This window comes from Anser cygnoides, chromosome Z, assembly GCF_040182565.1.
Source record: "Anser cygnoides isolate HZ-2024a breed goose chromosome Z, Taihu_goose_T2T_genome, whole genome shotgun sequence".
In the NCBI taxonomy this organism is placed as follows: domain Eukaryota; kingdom Metazoa; phylum Chordata; class Aves; order Anseriformes; family Anatidae; genus Anser; species Anser cygnoides.
This window is the reverse complement of record NC_089912.1, coordinates 59,089,002-59,108,382: the sequence shown is the minus strand read 5'-3', so window position 1 is coordinate 59,108,382 and position 19,381 is coordinate 59,089,002. Positions and strand designations below refer to the sequence as shown.

At 43.9% G+C, this 19,381-nt stretch overlaps 1 protein-coding gene across 7 annotated transcripts in view; it reads left to right on the top strand.

The window, feature by feature from the left end:
- Positions 1–19,381, top strand: part of ST8SIA5 (ST8 alpha-N-acetyl-neuraminide alpha-2,8-sialyltransferase 5) — a 76,502-nt gene that overhangs the window by 29,495 nt on the left and 27,626 nt on the right. For 5 of the 7 annotated variants that reach the window (XM_013183166.3, XM_013183164.3, XM_013183165.3 and 2 more), the window contains 2 exons: positions 2,759–3,467; positions 16,394–16,501. In XM_013183166.3, the coding sequence (XP_013038620.1) occupies positions 3,337–3,467; positions 16,394–16,501 (239 nt within the window). In that variant the 5' untranslated portion in view covers positions 2,759–3,336. Of the gene's footprint in view, positions 1–2,542; positions 2,667–2,758; positions 3,468–16,393; positions 16,502–19,381 lie in introns of those variants that run through there. The other 2 variants (XM_066989025.1, XM_013183169.3) reach the window with 2 other exon arrangements.

The following is a 19,381-nucleotide window of genomic DNA, read 5'->3' as shown; positions in this document are numbered from 1 at the left end:
TGCGTGGTGTTAATTACTGGCTCTGGCATGATGCTGAGTACAGCATGGTGTGGTGTGGCCCCCCTATATGTTACCTATAGTGTCACTGCAGTTACATGGCATGTGGCAGAGGCCGTGCCTGTGTGACTAGCAGATGGGGCTGCAAGCAGCACCTGATGCCCAGTTGTGCCCAGCAAATCCGTGTTTGCAACATGACTTACTATGAAATCCATTTCCCCAGGCCCCTCTCACGTTCTGGAGGGGCTCTTTTCCTGCCCATTGCTTGCTTAAGTGCAGAGTATAAAAGCATTAATTTTTTTTTTTTTCTCTTTGACTTGCTGCAAAGGCCTGATGCTTGTGAGGAGGCCCTTAGCTGACAAGTCAAACTCTCAAAAGGCCCCTGGGAGCAGGTGCTGGCACCACTACTCATTCAGCCCTTCTGCACACACCGTGTGGCTGGTTTCACTCCCAACAAATAGCGCAGGCAACCTTGAGTGTCCTTTGAAAATCTGTCAATGGACATCTTATTTCTTTCTGCTTGCACAGAACTGCTCTGCTTTCAGTTCCGCGATGTAATTGTAGTACTGGGTTGAAGGCTGCAGACAGATTTCTTCTACATGTGACATCAGGAGTGGTACCTGTGCAAGATTTGGCACAGGAAGACCTCTCCGTTTATATATCTTTATGCTTTGCTTATTGCCTTAGGGATGCAGCTGTCCTGCACATAAGCATCTATATATCATATCATGTCTTCTGGCCAGCTCTGATACAGCAGGGAAGGATGAGAAGACTCAGCAAACCAAAGAGTGACTGACAGTATATGGTGATTTGAGGCAGTTCACTGCAGTTCAAGCTGATTTTTAGTCCAGGATGAGCAATAGCTGCCAGACCCAGCTTGGTGCACTATCTCAAGAGCAAATCACTTTGAATGGAGGGGAATAGAGTTTTTCACCAAAACCTAGATGATTATTAAAATCTGCAAAACCGGCATTGCACCCACAGAAGGGCAGAAGTAGCCAAATTCTGCTCAGAGATACATTGTTGTTATCTTAACTCCTGGAGCAACTGAGACACATTTCTCAGCAAGGATTTTCAAAGCTATCAGTGAAAATCCAACAAAACAAAACATTAAGTACCTTTTCCTGCACGTGTCCTTCCTGGCCTCATTTCTCAGCTTCCTCAAGCAAATCTGCCTGTATAGTATCTGTTGGGGTCCTAGCCTGGGACTTCTGATAGCCACACTGCTTTTTGTTACGGTGGAGAAAGAGGGTATGTGATGTAAGGGGTATGGTTCCTATACAGAAAGGTTGTAGTGTTATATGGGGTTACACAAACCGATTGTTTAAGCAACGTATTTGGCCCTGCAGCTGGTGAGTTTGATGAGAGGGAATCAAACTGCTGCTACTATTTAGTTTGCAGTCCCCCAGTATGCGGGTTATTCCCAGTACAATGTGTTATTCCCAGTACAGTGGAGGCCTGTGCATCCACGTCAGTTATTTTTCTATCCAGAATATTGTTTTTCTTCTGACCCCAAACCAAGCAATGCTGGGAGAGTGTTTCCAAGGAAAGTATTGCACTGTCCTTGCCTCCTTCTTCTGCTTTTCCCTCTGCATCCATCCCTGGCCACTGGCAGGGACAGGGCGCTGGGCTGGATAATCCTTGACCCGACCCAGGCTGACCACGGTTGTTATATGCACAGGTGGTAGCGGAAGCCTCTAGCAGGGCTCACAATGCAGGTGTGGGAGCTTTGGAAGGGACCGAAGGGGGTATGGGAGGCGGGATCCCTGCACCTTCTCCACAAAGTCAAGGGAGTCCGAAGGGCTCGAGCTCCCCTGGGGGTTCCTGCCTGCAGAAGGTCAGCGTGACCAGGTCCTATTAAATGCTCTTGTACTGCCTTAGTTCATGCTGAGGACTATTCCTGGCTTCAGGAACTGGGCTGACCAGGTTGCACAAAGTTACCTTTGGTCCTTTGTCCTGTGCAGCACCAAGTGCAGCTGAGACAAAGTCCGGAAAGAGTCCCTGCTTGCTGCTCGCACAGCTGGGCAGCTGGTGCACCAGAACATTTTGCATACGCTGATTTAGCTGTTGGAAAATTTACTCCAGTAAAGATCTTCCTGTTGCCTTAGACAAGGGATTTTTTTTCCATGTTTTGTTGTCAGAATCCTTATCTCCATCTGTTACTGGGGCAAAACAAGCTCCTAGCCCTGACATCTCATTCATGGTTAAAGCTTGCATTGTAACTTACTTTAAGAAGCTGAAGGCTGGGGACAGATTTTGCTCTCACTAAGGCTGGCAAGAAAACTGCCCTTGATTTCCCTGGGAGCAGGATTGAGCCCCTCCTGACAAAGGGGAGATTTTAGAGGAGCTGTGATGGTCGTGGACAAGGTCTTGTTGCTTTGTCCTTTCAAAAGAGAACGGTTCCCGGTGGAGGAACAATCAGAATATTTGTCTCTTTAAATGAATGGCTCTCAGAGCCTGCACCGAGAGGCAGTCTCCCTCTCTGCGGCTGTGAGGCTACTCAGAGCCTCCAATAAATCAGCATGCAGGAGCTGAGAGCTCTGTCCTTGAAGAGATGCACAGTGACCTTGCTTACGCTTACTCTGGAGGAATAACCAGGGGAAAAATAGGAGCCCAGAGAGCGAGCAGTGTCCAACCAAAGGCATCGCATTCTGCATGCAAATGCTCCGGTACCGAAGGCAGGGTTCGGACAGCATGCTGCTTCTCAAAATGCAGCTTTCCTGCTAGCCTGACCAGATTGCTGCTGTTGTTTTTTTTGCAGGAGATTGAATGAAATCCTCACGATCATTACATGCTTGTTCAATAATAGCACACCCCAGTCACGTCTCCTCGCAGGCACATTTCGTTGGAATCGCTGAGCAGAAGCAAAGAGGAGCTGACGACTATGTGTTTCCAACGCGGGTTGCCGGCGCCCTGTGTTTGCCATTGGCTGCAGTTTTCTGGTTTATTTGCAGCTTCCCCCATCTGGAATATGAAAATGGGATTGAAGTAGATAATTGCTAGCAGCGGGTTTTCGAGAGAGGCTTAGAGGGAGCAGAATGCCTTTCGCACAGCACAGCCTGCCTGCGCTGGAAGAGCTCTGAGAGGTGATTTTAGATGTTCCCCACGTCTGAATCTCCTGGAAACTTTACCGTGGAAGCGAGCCGTTGCGCACAATCCTGGAGCTCACATCCAAAAGGGGCAAGGAAGGGGCAGCAGGGCCGAACAATGGGATACGTTGTCCTTGGATTGCTCAGAGAAAAGCCAGCAAACGTTCCCCTCGGCTTCCCAGCAAAAAGGGCGTGAAGGGGACAATGAACTGAATTTTTCCCAGCGGAGCTTCAGTGGCCTTTCAGAAGGATGGGATACACTGACCCTTCGTCAAGCAGGGATTTGCTGGGAAACAGAACTTTGTTCTTCATATTCATCTGCGCCTTTGCCGTGGTCACCTTGCTGCAGCAGATCCTCTACGGGAGAAACTATCTCAAAAGGTAAGGGGGGTGGGAAGGAACTGGAAAAGTTGTCTGATGGGACTGGAGGGAGGCAGAGATCGAGCCTCACCATTACACCGGTTCAAACCACTTCCCGGTGTTGCACTGACAATATTAATAGGTTGTCAGTCTGGGAGAGCACATCTGGTGTCTGTAATGTCTGATAGATTATTAATAACCGGGAACGGTGGGCAGGTTGGCATATAATGACTTGTGTGTTTCTTAGATTGTGGTTTAATCCTCAGCTATTATTAAAATCTAGGTCTTACTTAAGCTACACTGACTTGTATCACCTGGGTATCTACCCCAATCAGACCCTGCCATATAGGCTTTTCACCCTACGTAAATTCAAGCTGGAATGCCTTGAGAGGTTGAATTAAGGCAGCGTGGTCATTGGCTAAACTTTAGAGTCATTAGAAACAAACATGATGCAGTTCCCAAAATCAATAGTAGCAATCCTAGTGTTCCAAATATCAGAGAGAGCACTTTATTTTTGCACTGCTGTATTCTCATGAATTTACTGCTGAGACTGCTTTGTTGTAGAGCACATCAGCCTTTGATCTGCAAGTGGTCCTGCTCTTAGTACAGCAAGCACCAGTGGGGATCTACGAGTATTTAACCTTGACCCACGCAGAGTTTATTTTTCTGAAATCTAGTTTGAAGAGTTGTGGCTTGTATGATTTTATTTAAAGCCTGTTTCTCTTACAGGCTTGGAGGTAAGTGGGTTTCAGTAGTGTAGGCAGCTGCTGTGGAATTTTTTAGTGGAATTTAGCTGAAATTTGCCAAAAGAGATCAATGGTTTGGTTCTTGCCAGGTTTGCAACTCATGTAGTTGCTTGCCTTGTGCCAAGAGCAAGCAAAATGCTGACAAATCAGCAAATGTTTCTCACTGAGGGGGGGATAGCAAGCATGATATTAATATGTATAGACAGGAGTGTTGTAGATTAGCCAGGAGCAATTTGTGTGCCCTGTGAAGCCTTGACTGAGGGACTCTGGTGTTTTGGGTACCTCACTGCCAGAAAGACGTGGCTCAGTTGGAAGGAACCAAAGGATAGCAGCAGGTGTAGAAAACATGGCAAATAGCTGGGCTTATTTGCCTTGGGGAAAATCGAGGGGAGACATGGTAACTGTCTTGAAATACCCAGTTTCTGCGAACATGAGGGTAATGAACACATCTCTCTGACGACTCCTGAGATGACAAGAAGTGGTGAGCTTAAGTTACAGCAAGAAAGATTTGTGTTTAACCATGAGGGAAAGCTTTTAAAGATTTAAAGGATAAAGCTAGCTAAAAAAGCATAAAATCTCCATCTTTGGGGTCTTCTGGGACCCATTAGGTAGACTAGGGTAGTACTGAGCTGCCTTGTCGAGAGGATGACTCAATGGCCAACTGAGGTCTCATCTCACCTTCCTTTCTCAGTTTTTCCCATTTGTCCTAGAGACCTTGCAGCCAGTACTTTCTTTCCTATGTGTAAATGAATGCAACAGGATAAGAGCACTGAAAAATAAATCTGAAGTATAGGTTGAAATGAAAAATAGCCGAATAAAATTAAAATGGTGAGAAGATACAACTATAACCCTTCCACTGAGTGATCTCTGTGGCAGTCTCTGTCCTGCCTCATACCCTGGGAGCATCTCCTGTTGTCAGAGGCTAGCAGGGAATGGAAAAAAGGGTGATGTACAATTCCCAGATGTGCTAGGAAAAAGTTTGGTTTCCAGCACTGCCATACCGGGGCTCAAGGAGGGAGGTGTGCCTACATTTTGTCTCTTTGACCGCAAACCACTGTTTATTTATTTTTTTTCATTCCGGCTTGTAACGATTTGTCATTTTTCCTTCTTTTTTAATGCATGGAAAAGTCTCAAAGAGGGTTTCTCCCTCACTCAGTGCTGGGAGAAAGCACTGATCCTCCTTTCTGCTGGGAAGTGGTAGTTCCTGTCCATCAAGGAAATAAAAATGCAGGATGTGGCAGTGTCCGGCAGCCAGTTATTAACGATATAAAAGTCATTTACCTGCCAGCCTACATCGTTACCTTAATATCATCATGAAGCCACTTCTTCGCTTTTTCTTTCCCTGAAGAACACTGCAGTGACTGTTCCCAGGTTGGTTTTCTGCCGGCTGCTCCATGCAGGGCTAGCTGTAACCTTTTCTGGGTCTCTCCTTCCACAAACCTCCCGCATCCGGTGCCCTGCTAGAAGCTGATGCCGGCTGCGAGGCTCCTTGGACGCGTTGTAGCGTGCACCCCCAGGGACCGTGGTGGAGCTGGTGGTTTTGGAGAGCCTCCTTGCAGAGGGGAAGTGGGATATTTATAGTTTCAGTGCCGCTTGCCAAGCTGGAGCTTGGGGACACTGCCTAAACCTAAAGCCATTCACTCGCTAGGGTTCAACAGCAATAACAGGCCTCCGGGCCTCTTCCCAAGGCAGCGGGAAGGAATTCAATAGTATATTTAGAGAAACCTGAAAATTGCCCTGAAATAATATTCCAGTAAATGTACGGTGCTAAATAGAGCACAGGGCTGGCTCGTTTCTCTGCAAGGAGATGGGGGAAGTGGCTGAAGGCCAGCGAGGCCTAAAGCAAACAGCTGAAACCAGCAGCTCGGGCACAGCGCAGGGGAATGCAGAGAAGGGGCTGGTCCCAGTAAGTGACACGGACATCTTCATGGAAGAGAGATGGAAAGAAGAAGGGAATGAGCCGGTTTCATTGCCATAAACCCTCCGAAGCTCCCCTTGGGGTTCCGTGGAGGCTGGTGGTCCTGCATCCACCTGTGGCCTGGCTGCAGGGACAGCGGGCCTGCAGGCAGGAGAGGATGCTCCAGGAAAGAAACTCTGGTCAGAGGAATTCGAGAAGGGGTCCACCCTCCGGTCAGGTCCTCTCTTTCCCTTTAATGAGCCATTAATGAGCTCCTGGTGTCACCGGGCAAACGGGAGAACACAGAGATCAGATTTCTAGGTATTCACACATTTTTCACCCACTGTATAATGTTCTCCGCTCCTTTGCCTGCTGTTTTATAATATGCTACTGGAAAGCTGAATCCTGCCCCTTTTCCCCCCCTTTTTCCTTTTGGCTTTTCTTCCTCTTTCCCATCCTTTAGCAGAATGAATGTCAGTCCTCTCAGCAAGGCCAGTCTCTCGTCCCCATAACAGCTAACGTCTTAACAAGAGACTTAAACTCCATGCTGGAGAATAACTTCAGGAGCTCTGGTCTCTGTGGCTCCTGATCCTGAGTAAAAAGGATGATGAAATGAGATATAATTAAGGGACTTTAATACGAATCTCTGGGGTAATTATTTTTATTTTAGGATTAATATGATGATTAAAAATCCGCTGCATTGATCTGTTAAAGTATGTTAAATGCCTTGCACTTCTGCTTAAATCCAGATCTGCTCCTTGCTTTTGTATTGACTCATCTTTCCAGTGCACAGCTTTCAGATGAATTTGCCTTTGAATCAGATGCTCAGCTGAGGGCTGGCCTTTTTTTTTTTTTTTTTTTGTGAGCTCTTGTTTGGCCAGCAGGGAATAATCCTGGATTACATCAGGAAACTGCCACTAGTGTAAAAACTGTCAAAATCGTCCCTGTCCTCATCCTTCAACCTGTTGCGTGGAAGAAATCAATAGGACTGTCCTTGCTTGCTTTGGCAAGGGAAAAATACCAGACTAATGCTTTGTTATATGCCTATTTTCTGCTGGCAGAGTTCACTAAATGTTGTTTTTCTAACAGCCTGACTTCCTCCCAGACTGAGAGTCAGCTGAAGAGGTGAATTTAAAAACACTTTTGAGCCAAGAGGAACACATTTTCAAAGCTATTGAAGACTTAAACAGAGATTACCCTAGAGTCTGTCAGAGGGGGCATGTACAAAACCTCAAAGACTAACTCAGCGAGAAACAGCAAATCTTCCCTTGCAGGCAGACTGCATTATTTGAGACCATCCTGAGACTGTGTATCCCAGGTTAATGCTCTTCTTGTTGCAGGGTATTCCCGAGAGTGTTTCAAGGTCTTATGGAGAGTAGGGAGCTGGCATCCCCACCTTGCCTAACTAACCTTGCAAGGATAGGGAGCTGAACCAGCTCCCTGGGAGGCTGGAGGTGGCAATGGGATGAAGCAGGGGGCTGTTAGATTAACTCACCTGCTGCCACAGCCATTATTGCTGGTTGTCCCATTCCCTTATTTGTTGTTGGTGGTGGTTGTTCTACATAATGCTCCTGTCTCCCCACATGAGTTAAAATTAGAGAGCTCACAAGTACCTGGCATGTGAATTAAAGCTCTGCAAAAGTCTGCAGACACTTACAGCTCTGTTGAAGGCTGCAACAGAGGCTTTTGTTGTGAAAAGTATCCCGAAGCCAAAATCCTATCCTCAGCTACCTGAAGGTAGCTTTAAGTGTTTTTTAAAGTTTTTTTCCGACTCATAATTTCTATTTGCTTTGAAAGAAAAGCAGCAAGTGGCTAAAGTTTTAGTACCAGAGCATGGAGGCATGTTACTTCTTCTACCAAACTCCCTGGCAGATCTCCTTAATGCAGAAAACAGGTGTTGAAACCCTGCTCCCTGTAGACTTGCTTTATTTCTAGCACCTCCGCTGTTAAGATGCGAAAATGCAGAAGAGCTAGTCCCTGAATTGCCAGTCCTTGTCCATTCCCCGGATGACAGTAATTTAAGGTAATGCAAGTCAGTTATTCCAGTATTTTACATGTGCAAATTGCATTATCCTGAGTGTGACATTCTGTGCTGCGTCACACTGATCCTTCCTGAGCTCAAGCCGTGGGTGCTGTGAGTCGCCGCAGGGTGCCCTGCAGACATTTAGTCCCTGGTCCAGTTCCCCACAAGCCCACCCCGCACAGCAGTGGTTGGCTTGTGTAGGGTTGGGATCACGTTGGGCTGTAGAAGCTCTGCAGAGCTTCGTGCCCTGCAGGGGTGGATCACAGGTGTCCCATTTACCGGCCAAGAGGTGACCATCACTGCCATCACTGTCACTGATCCACAGGACACCCAGCAGCAGCTTGCGTCAGTCAGGGATCTAGGCCTGTTTTTGTCCATTCAAACAGCTCTTTTTAGATATTTGGCTTAATATCTAGGCTGCTCTTTTTGGATATTTGGCTTAATATCTAGGCTGGCTCTGCTTTCTGTACTTTACACACATCTGTTGCCTTTGTACGACAAAGTCGTGGTCGAGTTTTCCCAACGCTCAGCATTCAACACCTGTGAACTAAACTATTCATCCAAAGGAGTTTGAAACCCATTCCATATCTTTCAAAAGCATCTCTGTTATAACCTGCCATCAACTTGCTTTATCTCATTTTGAAAAAAATGGGTGCTTCCTTCTACATGTATGGGCAGGTACAGAGCTCAGACTTCCCTGTGTAGAACAAAATTTCTGCCAAACCCAAAACTTCTGCTTGGAGTCGTGCTACACCGTGTTCCTGCACAGCTCTGGCTGTGAGCGATCACGTCAGGGCCACTGCTCACCTCGGTGGCCACTGTTGAAGATGTCCTGTTGATTTGGTCTTCAATTTTTGAACTGATAGGAGTTTCTTGATTGTTCTTACTCTTGCTGAATGCTGTTCAGACCAAATTGCCATGCAAAGCTCTGTATTTTCATACTTTCACTGTGCCTCATTCTTACCCTTGATTGCTTTTTCATTTCATTTCTTGTTTCTTAATTCAAGTGTACTCATTGCTCAGCAGTCCATGCCTCCCTCAGGCAAATTATGGACTTAACCTCCCATTTCTTTGAGGAGTCCTTGCCCTCCATTGCTTGCATCCATTTTGTATTTTCATCAGCCCAGCCGATAGCCACTGTCCTTCCGCGCCCTCTTTATGTAGTTAGTTTTATGCGTCAGCTCTTGTGATGGAAACCTTAAAAGCAATGTCCATCGCTGTAGTTTCATGGCACTTCCCATAAGAAAAAATACAGCCAAGCTTTTCACAGTCCCAGATGAAAATCTTGACTGTTCAACAGCGTGGAAGGCTTGCACACATGGAGAGAGCGAATCTTGCCTACTCATGTGGCTGACACAGAGTATGAGCACAGTGCCTTTATCAAGCATTTTGCTTGTAATCTTCCACCCAAACCCTTAGCACAACTGGGGCTCGGTGGTTATGTTTACACTGAAGAATACAGCACAGTTTAGGGACACTTGACCTTGTAGTAAATATATCAGCTTTGGAAACATGAGTTGCAAAGCAATTAGCTCATTCAGGTCTTTAGTGCCCTGGTGAGACTGCTTGTGGTACCCATGCTGTGTCAGGTGTCTTTGCACTGAGCTGCAGTTTCAAGTGTCAGAATTTGCTGGCATCTTAAAATATTTGGGATTTCCTGTGAGACTCTACGTCTGGGACTTGATCGGTCCTTTTTCTTGATAAGTTCACAACCTGCTTCACTGTCAACTCTTGTTGCTTTTATGCTTCCCCTAATTATTACAAATAATAAGCTTTTAATTATGAATAATTATTACAAAATGCTGATTTTCTATTGCTCCTTGGATGTTTATCTTCCAGCTACAGATCAGAAAAGGAATGTTCATATTGTTTTATCTTTCTTGGGAAGTCATTTTAGATTGGGTTTTTCAGAAGTTGCATGTGAATATCTGATACAAACTTTATCCCAAATGTGAGATGTGCTGTATGAAACAAAACCTTTTTTTTTCCTCTATAATAGTGGTTATAATCCAGAAGCTTCCCACCTATGTTTCCAATTTTGCTCTTTGTGCTAGTCAAAATATACTCCTCCACCACTTTATTACCAGCATTTCCCTCCAACGTGTAGAGCCAGGCTCGTCCCCAGGGTAGTGCAGTATGGGCCAATGTGTGATGTAACCACACGTGCCCATTTCCAGCATCCTCCATCCGTGTTTTCCTCTTCATGGGACCCATGTTATATCGTATTGCTCTCTATTATTGCAGGGAGTAGAAATATGAACATTTTGCTCATTTTACTGGAGAAGTAAGTATTTTTCGGAGCTTGTTAAGTCAGATTCAAATCTGCTTCCACTGAATGCAAATGTGAGTTTTAATAAACAGTTCAAGTAAGTGCTTGCCTTTCACTTGTCAGCCAATTTCATTGTCTTCAGTGACCAAGTCTTGATCTCTTGTCAGCGAAGGAGAGTTTTTGGACTCAGAGGCTAGTGCAGCTCGACTCCTCTGGTTTGGGTTTGATCTCAGAGTCTCATTGCTTCCTAGTGGATGCCTTATTTACCCCTTGATATCTAGGGATTTTTGAGCACCTCTGATGTCTTCTCAAGTGCTGGGTAAATAAACTTGCTGTTTCTGACCTGTGCAGAAGGCAGATTAAGATCATTGATTTTCCTCCCAGACTCCACTTACTGTCTCCATTGGCTTCTATCTTTTCCTTCATGACTGCAGCAGTCTGTCACATTGCTGCATCCTGATATTCCCCCTTTTTTCCAACCTCCTCTACTTTCTGATCCATCTTAGTGACTGTTTTCAATCACTCTAGTCTACAGGTCATTCATGCATACCGCTGGTTTTGTTTTATTTTCCATCCACCCTGTGGACACAGTGAGTCATATTTTCCTTATTTTGCAAGAAAGAAGGAACTGGATCTTCAGCATGATTAATCATCTGACTTTCCTATCTCTGTGACATCTGTGTTAATAGTCTAGGGGGATCACTTTCCAGTTGTCAGGAGAGCAGCAAGATCATTTAACACTGAAGTCTTCAGTTCCTCTTCTCAAGGGCACAAGGATTATGAAGTGGGGAAACTGAGGCAGAGTGAAAGTAAGTGATTTTTCACTTACTGGACTTGGCCTGGACTGTCAGTTTGTCAGGGCAGGGCCTGCATATGGCATCGTGTGTGGGTGGCATGGAACAGTGTAGGGCAGCACCATTACCAAACCTGAAGAAATAGGATTGTTAAAATTATTAATGGAATTAAACTTAATAGGATCAAATTAAAATTATTAATGGAGTTAAATTAAAACTATTGTATGGAATTAATGTATATATTATTAACTTGTAACTGAAAGGGGAGCCAAGTCAAAAAAGCTGGGCTTCCTGTCATGTCCCAGTAATGCCTTTGCTAAAGAAAATGCACACAGGGAAGGAACGTGAGAATTGCTAGAAAGAAAGTACAGGGAAAGTAAAGGCGAATAAGAGAGGGAGTTCCAAAAGAAAATGCAGTAATGTGCCTTGCTTGTGAGGACATTCGTGCCTTCCTTTCACCCCTTCAGAGAAGGCACCCTCTGCTTCCCCTTGCCAGCCCATCTGTGGTAGACCAGCAAGCTGAGTCAGATTTTGGCTTTGCTTCACTGGTGTAAAATGACACTGGTTTCTGTCCATTTTTGCTTGCCTCTGGGTTTAGTCTGCCTCTGGTAGATGCAGGATGAGGGTAGTGGTAGCTGTCACCTTGGAAGATGAGTGGAGATTGCTTGCTGGCTGGGATAAAATGAGATGAGCTGGTGGTTTTGGGGAGTGAGTTGGCTCTGGAATGCAAGGTGCTGCTCCGTGCCCTCTCCTTGCACTGCTCGTGTGATGCCCTAGACAGGCTCTAACATGCCCAGCAGTGCATAAAGTCTTTTGGGTCCTCTCCATTTATTTGCTGTAGAACAGCTCCCTTTAAAAAGCCTTCTTGTCTGAGCTGAATTTTCACCTTGCCTTCATGCTTCAGAAAGGCAGCAAGACCCCCCTGAGGTGGGATCTTGGGGAGAAGGCGGTGCAGACACAAAACTCCTTGCTGCAATCCATCCACTCTTGTTCGTTCTTGCCTACTAGTTCAAAAACCTCATAATTGTTCAAAACCCGCATAATTGATGTGCTCTGCTATTAAAACCTCTGCTTGTGCAGGGGTTGTTTCTTGTTTGGATTATGGCAATGAGCTTTTTGCTTTGCTTCCTGCTGCTTCGACAGCCGGTCTTGACAAGCCCTTCAGAATTACTGCTGCTTTGTTAATTTTCTTCCTCTTTTTCGCCCCCTCCCTCTATTCTTGCCTTATGGCAGTGTTTATCTGACCACATACTGCTTCTGCATTTACAGCTACCAATTAGGTTCAAAATATTGCTTTGACATTTACCTGAAATTCAAGGTCTTTCTTGCTAAGACATCCAACTTAAGGTGTTTGTTAAACACAAGGTGCCAGGTTGCTTGTTCTCCTGTATGTTAGGGGTAAGTCCCGTGATTAATGCTGTCCATAAGCTTGTGTTGTCTGTAAACTGGCAGTCAGTTTGCCCCCAGCAAAACTCACTTCATGAGAAATTTGCTTACAGTGAATGCGCAGAACGCTGATAGCGTTTCTGGTTATTACGGCTTTTATAAAGTTTTCCCTTGTCATCACCAGCATCAGATGTTGGGGAAACGTGCTAATTTTAGAAGGGTTAGAAATAGAAAATGGAAATAACACTAGGGCAAATTGAGCAAATGGCAAAGTTCCACCATTGGTAATTGTTGGTAATGATCCAAGGCTTTGATGTTACTTTTTTTTTTTCTTTAACTCTGTGACATGAACTGTCCAACTTACATAGAAGACCTCTACATCTACGTCATTTCCTTGGCTTTCCTTCCCTTCCCTTCTCTTCCTTTAATCTCTCTTAAACTTCTTTTTTGTCTTGCTTCTTTTTATCTGCCTTTTCTGTTCACATCCTGTATATGCATCCCTATTGCAATTCTGATTCACAGAAGCTTAATTTACCTCATTTTCTACCGGATGAAGTGTAGTTAGTGCTGAGAGTGAATGTGCTAGTATTTAACTACCATAATATGCCAAAGAAACCTGCTGATGGAGCAGTTCGTGACTCTGATCTATTTTCTCAGTTTGTTTGCAGATTTGGACAGATAGTATTTATGAACATTTAAAACTCACAATTGAAAGGATTAGAAAATTTTACATTTTTACAACTAAAATCTCCTAACTCAGGGCTGATTGACTGAAATCAATGGTGATACTTAGAGTAATCTTGTTAGGAACAGAATTAATTCAGGTCAGTGTTTGCAAATGTCTCATCCTTGATTTTTTTTACTCAGTCTTAATACTAAAAACCATTATTTGTGGGAGTTTTTCTTACTAGGAGGAATAGGCCTATAGAATATTCAGTCCAGAAAATGCTGTACGTTACGCTTGTGTCAGTCTTGTGGACTTGCAATGAGACACAGTCCTATGAGCTGTGTAATGTGTCTTCTATGGTATGTTTTGTGTATATATAAGCCTGTATGTTGCTAAACTCTGTAGCACCTGCTCATTGGAAGAAGAGCACTGGATGGTCCCTTTTTCCTGTCTCGTTCAAGATCAGACACTTGGCTTGCTCCTAACCCTAAGCTCAGCTCACCACCTTGTGTTTTCTCCTTACCATGTAGAGGAAGAAGCATCATACCCTGCTCCCTGATTGCCCTCATCAGGTATTTCTGTACCTCAATTCCCCTGTCTACCATTTCAAAGCTGAGTATTTTAAGCCGTTCCTCATGAGACATACCTACCATTCCTCACCGTTAGTCTTCCTGATCTCCTCTTGGATCTTACCCAACATTTGTGTGTCCTCCTGTAAACTTGGTGCCTCAGTGAGAATACGCAGTGTTCCCAAAAAGGCCTGATGAGGTGGGAGCATTAGAAGGTGGTTTTATCATTTCCTTTGCTTTAGGGACAGATCCCCACACTACCTTTAAGCATTTACTTCGCTTTCCTTCCAGCTGTTACGTGCAGAGTGAAGATGTACAAAGGGAAAAGGCTTTACCAATTGTTTTAATTCTTCATTTCATCTTCCTGAATTTTGGCTACACATTAGGAGAGTTAACCTCTGAGGGACACATCGATACCTGCTACTTATCCAGACTGATGCTATTTCAGTTTGCAAGTTAGTATCTAAGCTCAAAATAGCCAATTTAAATCCAATTAAAAATTTCAATTCCAACTTGGTTTTCCCACACTTCTACTCCCTCTCCCCATGCATCATTCACTGCTGCCCTTAGCAGTTAAAACATATTTTTAAGGCCGTACAGTTAGATGTCTTTTACAAGGACATTTACGCTATTCTGCCAGAGTCATAAAGTGCAGCAAAAAAAGTGTTAGACTATGATGCATGGGAGAGAATCACGGGTGTTTATTTCAACAAGCCTGAAAGAGAAGGTGTCTTAGTCAAAGTGAGAATTTTCTCATATTTTCTTCACACCCAACTTCTACTTAGAAGTCATCACCTCGGGCAACCTCAGCTGATTAAAAGCTGTCAGAGCAGTGTCGAAGGTACGTGACTCCCTGGCAAGCCACAGCACTGCATTAGCCTGCAGTCCTTACAGTATAAACTACACACCCTTTGATGTCATTTTCCAAGTTGAGGGGGCAGTTTAGGATGCCAGCCCTTTATTTTTTCACAGTGTTTAAGCTACTCCCTACCTCCCTCAGAATTTCCTTTCACAAAAAATGCCTTTACCAGAAAGTTGGTTTTCAATATAAAAAAAAAAAACAAAACAAAACCAAAAAGATTAAAAGGCACAAAGCATACAAGAATAACCATCATAGATCCTTTCAAAATTTGTCATTTATATGTCAAAAAAAAATTTGTGGTGACATGCATTGCACGATTTGGGTGGTGGGACGCTTCTGTCACATGTGCCCACACTACAAGCAACCCTGGGCTCCCTGTGCTGCTGGCGGAGGGAGGCTTTGTAGCAGTGATCAGCCTCCCCTAGGGGAAGGACAGTCTTTGATCAGGTGAATCTTTCCCAAACCTAACTGTACTGAGCCAGCCTCTACTGATTTTTAAGGACCAAGACAGTTAGCTCAGGTGGAAATGCCTGCACTGAAGGTACTTGGACAATGTCTTAAGAGAACTATGACAACAAGGAAGTTATGTGCACGTGTTTCCACAGTACAGAGCAAAGAAATACTCCTTGCATGTTTTGGGAGCCCTGTAGAGCTACTCCGCTTTTCTGCTGCAGGAAGCAGGGAGGCCTTTTTTAATGCCCCATATCCATCCTTCTAAACTGCCTGTGCTGATAACTGCTGCCAGTTGGACTAGGGGATGGAGGTGGTCTGAGAGATGCTCCAGTCCTTGTAATTAGCCTGCTGACCAAGAAACCTAGCGGGGTTCTGGATGCCCTTTCTTTTGGGCAGAGCGGGCGGGCAGATTGTTTCCTGGCTGTTCCCACACAGCCCAGCCAGGAAGTTAACTTTCAGTATTGGCAGCACCAAATGTTCACAACTCAGCTGCCAGGCTTCTGAAATCATGAAATTGGGTTAAAATGGAGAAGCTTAAAAATAACAATCAGCAAGATTCTTTTTCGTTGACTTCTGAGCCATAGGAGGGATTTGGCTTGTATTGTCAAGTGTTTCTTCAGACACAGCTTTTTTAAATACATGTGAAATTTCTACCCAACTATAGGTGGAGTTTCCAGAAGACTGCAGGCATCATGAGACTTGCAATGACTTTGTGAAAGTTTAGAAGACAGGGAGTTGTGATGGTTGTGATTTGCATTTGCTTAAAAAATACCGTCTTCCCAAGTAGGGAGAAGCAGCAATATGGAGTGATTTAGTGAAGTCATCAAATATGATAAATGATAAATCCTTTGCCAGCATGGCCAACAAATCAGAGGAAAGATCCAGTGCCCACCACATTTAACAACTATGGGAGATGTAAACTGGAAGTTTGGAACGTTTACTTCTTTGGCCCTGGAGTCTTTCACATCAGTCTCCAACTTCTTGTACTTGTGACTTGCTTCATGCATCTGTATGTTCTTTAGCACAGATGGTTGCTGGCCTTCCAGTTTAGTTGGGGCAACTGCTGGTGTGTTCAGACAAGGACCTGAAGAGTCTATGGGAAGTGAAAATTAAGTGTTTGTACGAGTAAGATAATGAATTGTGGTTCTTGGTATCTTTTTGTTGTTTTTGTTGATGTTTGTGTCAGTCACCTTTCCGTGTTAAGAAAAAGGACACGAGAACTCGTGCTGATAGTGAACTAATGAATGTTATCAAATATCAACTGCCTCATTTTCTTGCTAGAGGGCTGCAGTTTAGCTGGCAGAATGGAGAGGAGTTGGCAAATTGGACCGGCACCTTTAATTTCACGGATGACGGAGCAGTGAAGAGTGGCAGTGACACAGGCACCAGGTACCAACACCAGAGGGAATGACTACTGAGATCTCGTGCTCTTTGTATGAACCACAAGCGTGGGCACAGGCTGTATGAACAAACAGATTTACAGTTTGCTTTGGCTGCTCAGTACTGCTCCCCATGTCACATAAGAGGCTGGGGGTGCCCAAGCGCTGTGCTGTTTTCCCCCTTTGAGGTCCCAGGGCCGTTTTGGAACATGCCGTAAGCATCCATGCAGGAGGGTGACTTGCGTCCTGGCCTCTCCTATTTTCATTTCCCCCACCAAGGCCATGTGTCAGTATATGGCAGTGTGGGAGAGTGGGACTTGGGTGGGCAGTGGGTAATGTCCCAGCATGCTAGTGTTGATGCAAGCAGAGCACACTGGAAAATCTGACCCAAGGCTTTCTTTATAACAGAATATATATTTTAAGAAAATGTAATTTAATTTGAAATCCTTCCAATTTGAAACACTTCCAGGGGAGAAGTGTTCTATCAAGACAAGAGCAGAGTATTCCCTTTATTTACTATTCTGAGATGATTTAAGAAGTGTTAATGTGCTGTTGCACTTTTGGTACTTATTAATTTGTAGTAGGATCCTTTAGACTGACATATATATATGAAGGGTCATGAAAGGCCATGTGCATAGGCAGGAAACTGTCTGCAGTTGTCCCCAAAGAGCTCCGTGACTATCACATGCTATCTGTATAAATCAGTGTCAGGTGTGGGGGACATTTGGGGTGTCTTCTGGAACCTCAGTTATAGAAAAAAGTCCTGCTGGGAAGACTGTCTAGTTCTCAGCTTTTGTACAAGGCAAACTCCAGGACCTTTACCTTGAGGATCAAAGTTTTGCGAGTTCAGTGCACAGAGATACAAGGTGAAATATTCTCGTGGATAGTTAAAAAAGGACCTTCCAGTGAATAGTACTTACTCCCCGTCTCTATTGACATGAAGGAAATAAAAAATCCTGAATCACGTGTAGTATCAAGTTCAAAAAACAGCAGGAAAACCTTAGAAACACTTTAAGTTAAAGAAAAAGTAACTAAAAGAAGCTTACATATAATAAGTATGTATAAATAAAACTCTCCCTGGATAAATTACGTATTTTGTGGGAAATACCATCACACTATATTTCGGTAACCATATGCCACTACAGCTGTGGAGCTGAGAGCATTTCAAAGGCAAGTGGAAGTACAGTCTGACCTGCCAAAAACCACCCAGTCTCACTGAACCACAGCAATGCTGCAATTCCTGTTGGGCTCTTAGCTGGAATGCGATCCCTATCAGTGCTGCTCAACACTCAGCTCGTTTAACTAGCTAAGGGAGCATTATGAAAACAACCAGATTAGCTGCAGTTTTTAGCTCAGAACAAGAGATGGATGGTTCATTCTTTCTAAGTCTGTATTTATGTATGCATGTTATCTATCTGTCTGTCTATTTTGTTGCATTTTTAGTGTGTGCATCTACAGTCTGTATACTCAAAATCTTCAGCCTAGGCACTTGGCATATAAGAAGACCAAATGTGGCACAAAGACAGATATCTTCGTGAAGATAGGGCGGGTTTAATAAGTACAGATTTCCCCCTCTAGGAACGCTTGGCCACACAATTGAACCATCATGGAGTGCAGGATGGAGAACCAAAATGCTTGAGTGAAAAATACATGCTAATACTGAACAACACTGAATAGCAGTTCTCCTCTCAATCTGTTTAGCCTCTTTAACAAGGAAGAGGTTCAGGATGCAAGTGTTTTTTATACAAGCAGGATCTAATTGCACGAGTTACGTATACATTCCAAAGGTTATAATAACAATATAAATACGTAAATGTCAAAGTCAGTGTCAGGTTAATGACTGTGGAGCTGAAAGATGAGGTTTTCGAGTTAGGGATAAATCTAGCTGTGACATGCATTGCACATAAACGTGTTACAGATGTTATTTACCCATTTGTCTACTGCTTGAAAGCTAAGTATACAGCAAAATAAAAAAGAACTGTATACACGTAGAGGTGAGGCTGTGGTGAGTAACTACAGAGCTATGTCATAATCTGTTTGCTGTTTACCTTTGATCACCTTTCATACTTTTTTACCACTAGATTTCTCCTGAGAATCTTAATATAACACCCAACATCAAACTGTTGATATCATTTGAAAACAAGCCTTCCTCTAGTGAATAGTTCTTTCTGCCAAAAAGAAAACTTGCAGACTAAATTTTGCTGGCCTCATTTTACTTGTATACATTTAGACGTCTCCAGAGAGATATCTAAAGAGCACAAAACTAACTATACGTCAGCATATGCACAGTAAATACCTTTCACTGCATGGCTCTGCAGTTTATTGTGTGTCATCACCTCCTTGTAGAAGGTTTTGTGTTTAGAGGTAGTAATTGAAATATGTACTAATATTCTTTTCGTTAGGTTCTAGAATTCATATATTTACATGTACATTGGTATATTTTTATTCATACATGCCTGGTATTGTTCCAAGTATATTCTATAACTACTCTTTATCTTTTAACTGTGGTGCTGAGACATTAACAACTCATTACTCATTCTGTAAGAGTGATTTATTAGATGCAAACGAAGTACTTCCAAAGCAAAAGGCATACTGAGAAAATAATTTCATTACAATTGCAAGGCAGCCAGACTTCACAAGAGTAGTGGCCGTATCAAAACCAATGAACTGTGAAGATCAAACATGGCAAAAAGGATCAAATAGCTCAGAAGTAAAGAACATCATGTTGTCTGATTTCCATAGGGACTGATTCAGGCGTTGACTAATGTACAAAGTAAAGTGTGGCTTGCAGCTGGCATGTTTTTTATTGTCCAAGGGAGTTCACTACAGTTTCAGAAGATGAGCCCTACTCGAGTTGCAGGCAGCTCCACTGTCCCAGGGTAACCAAGCT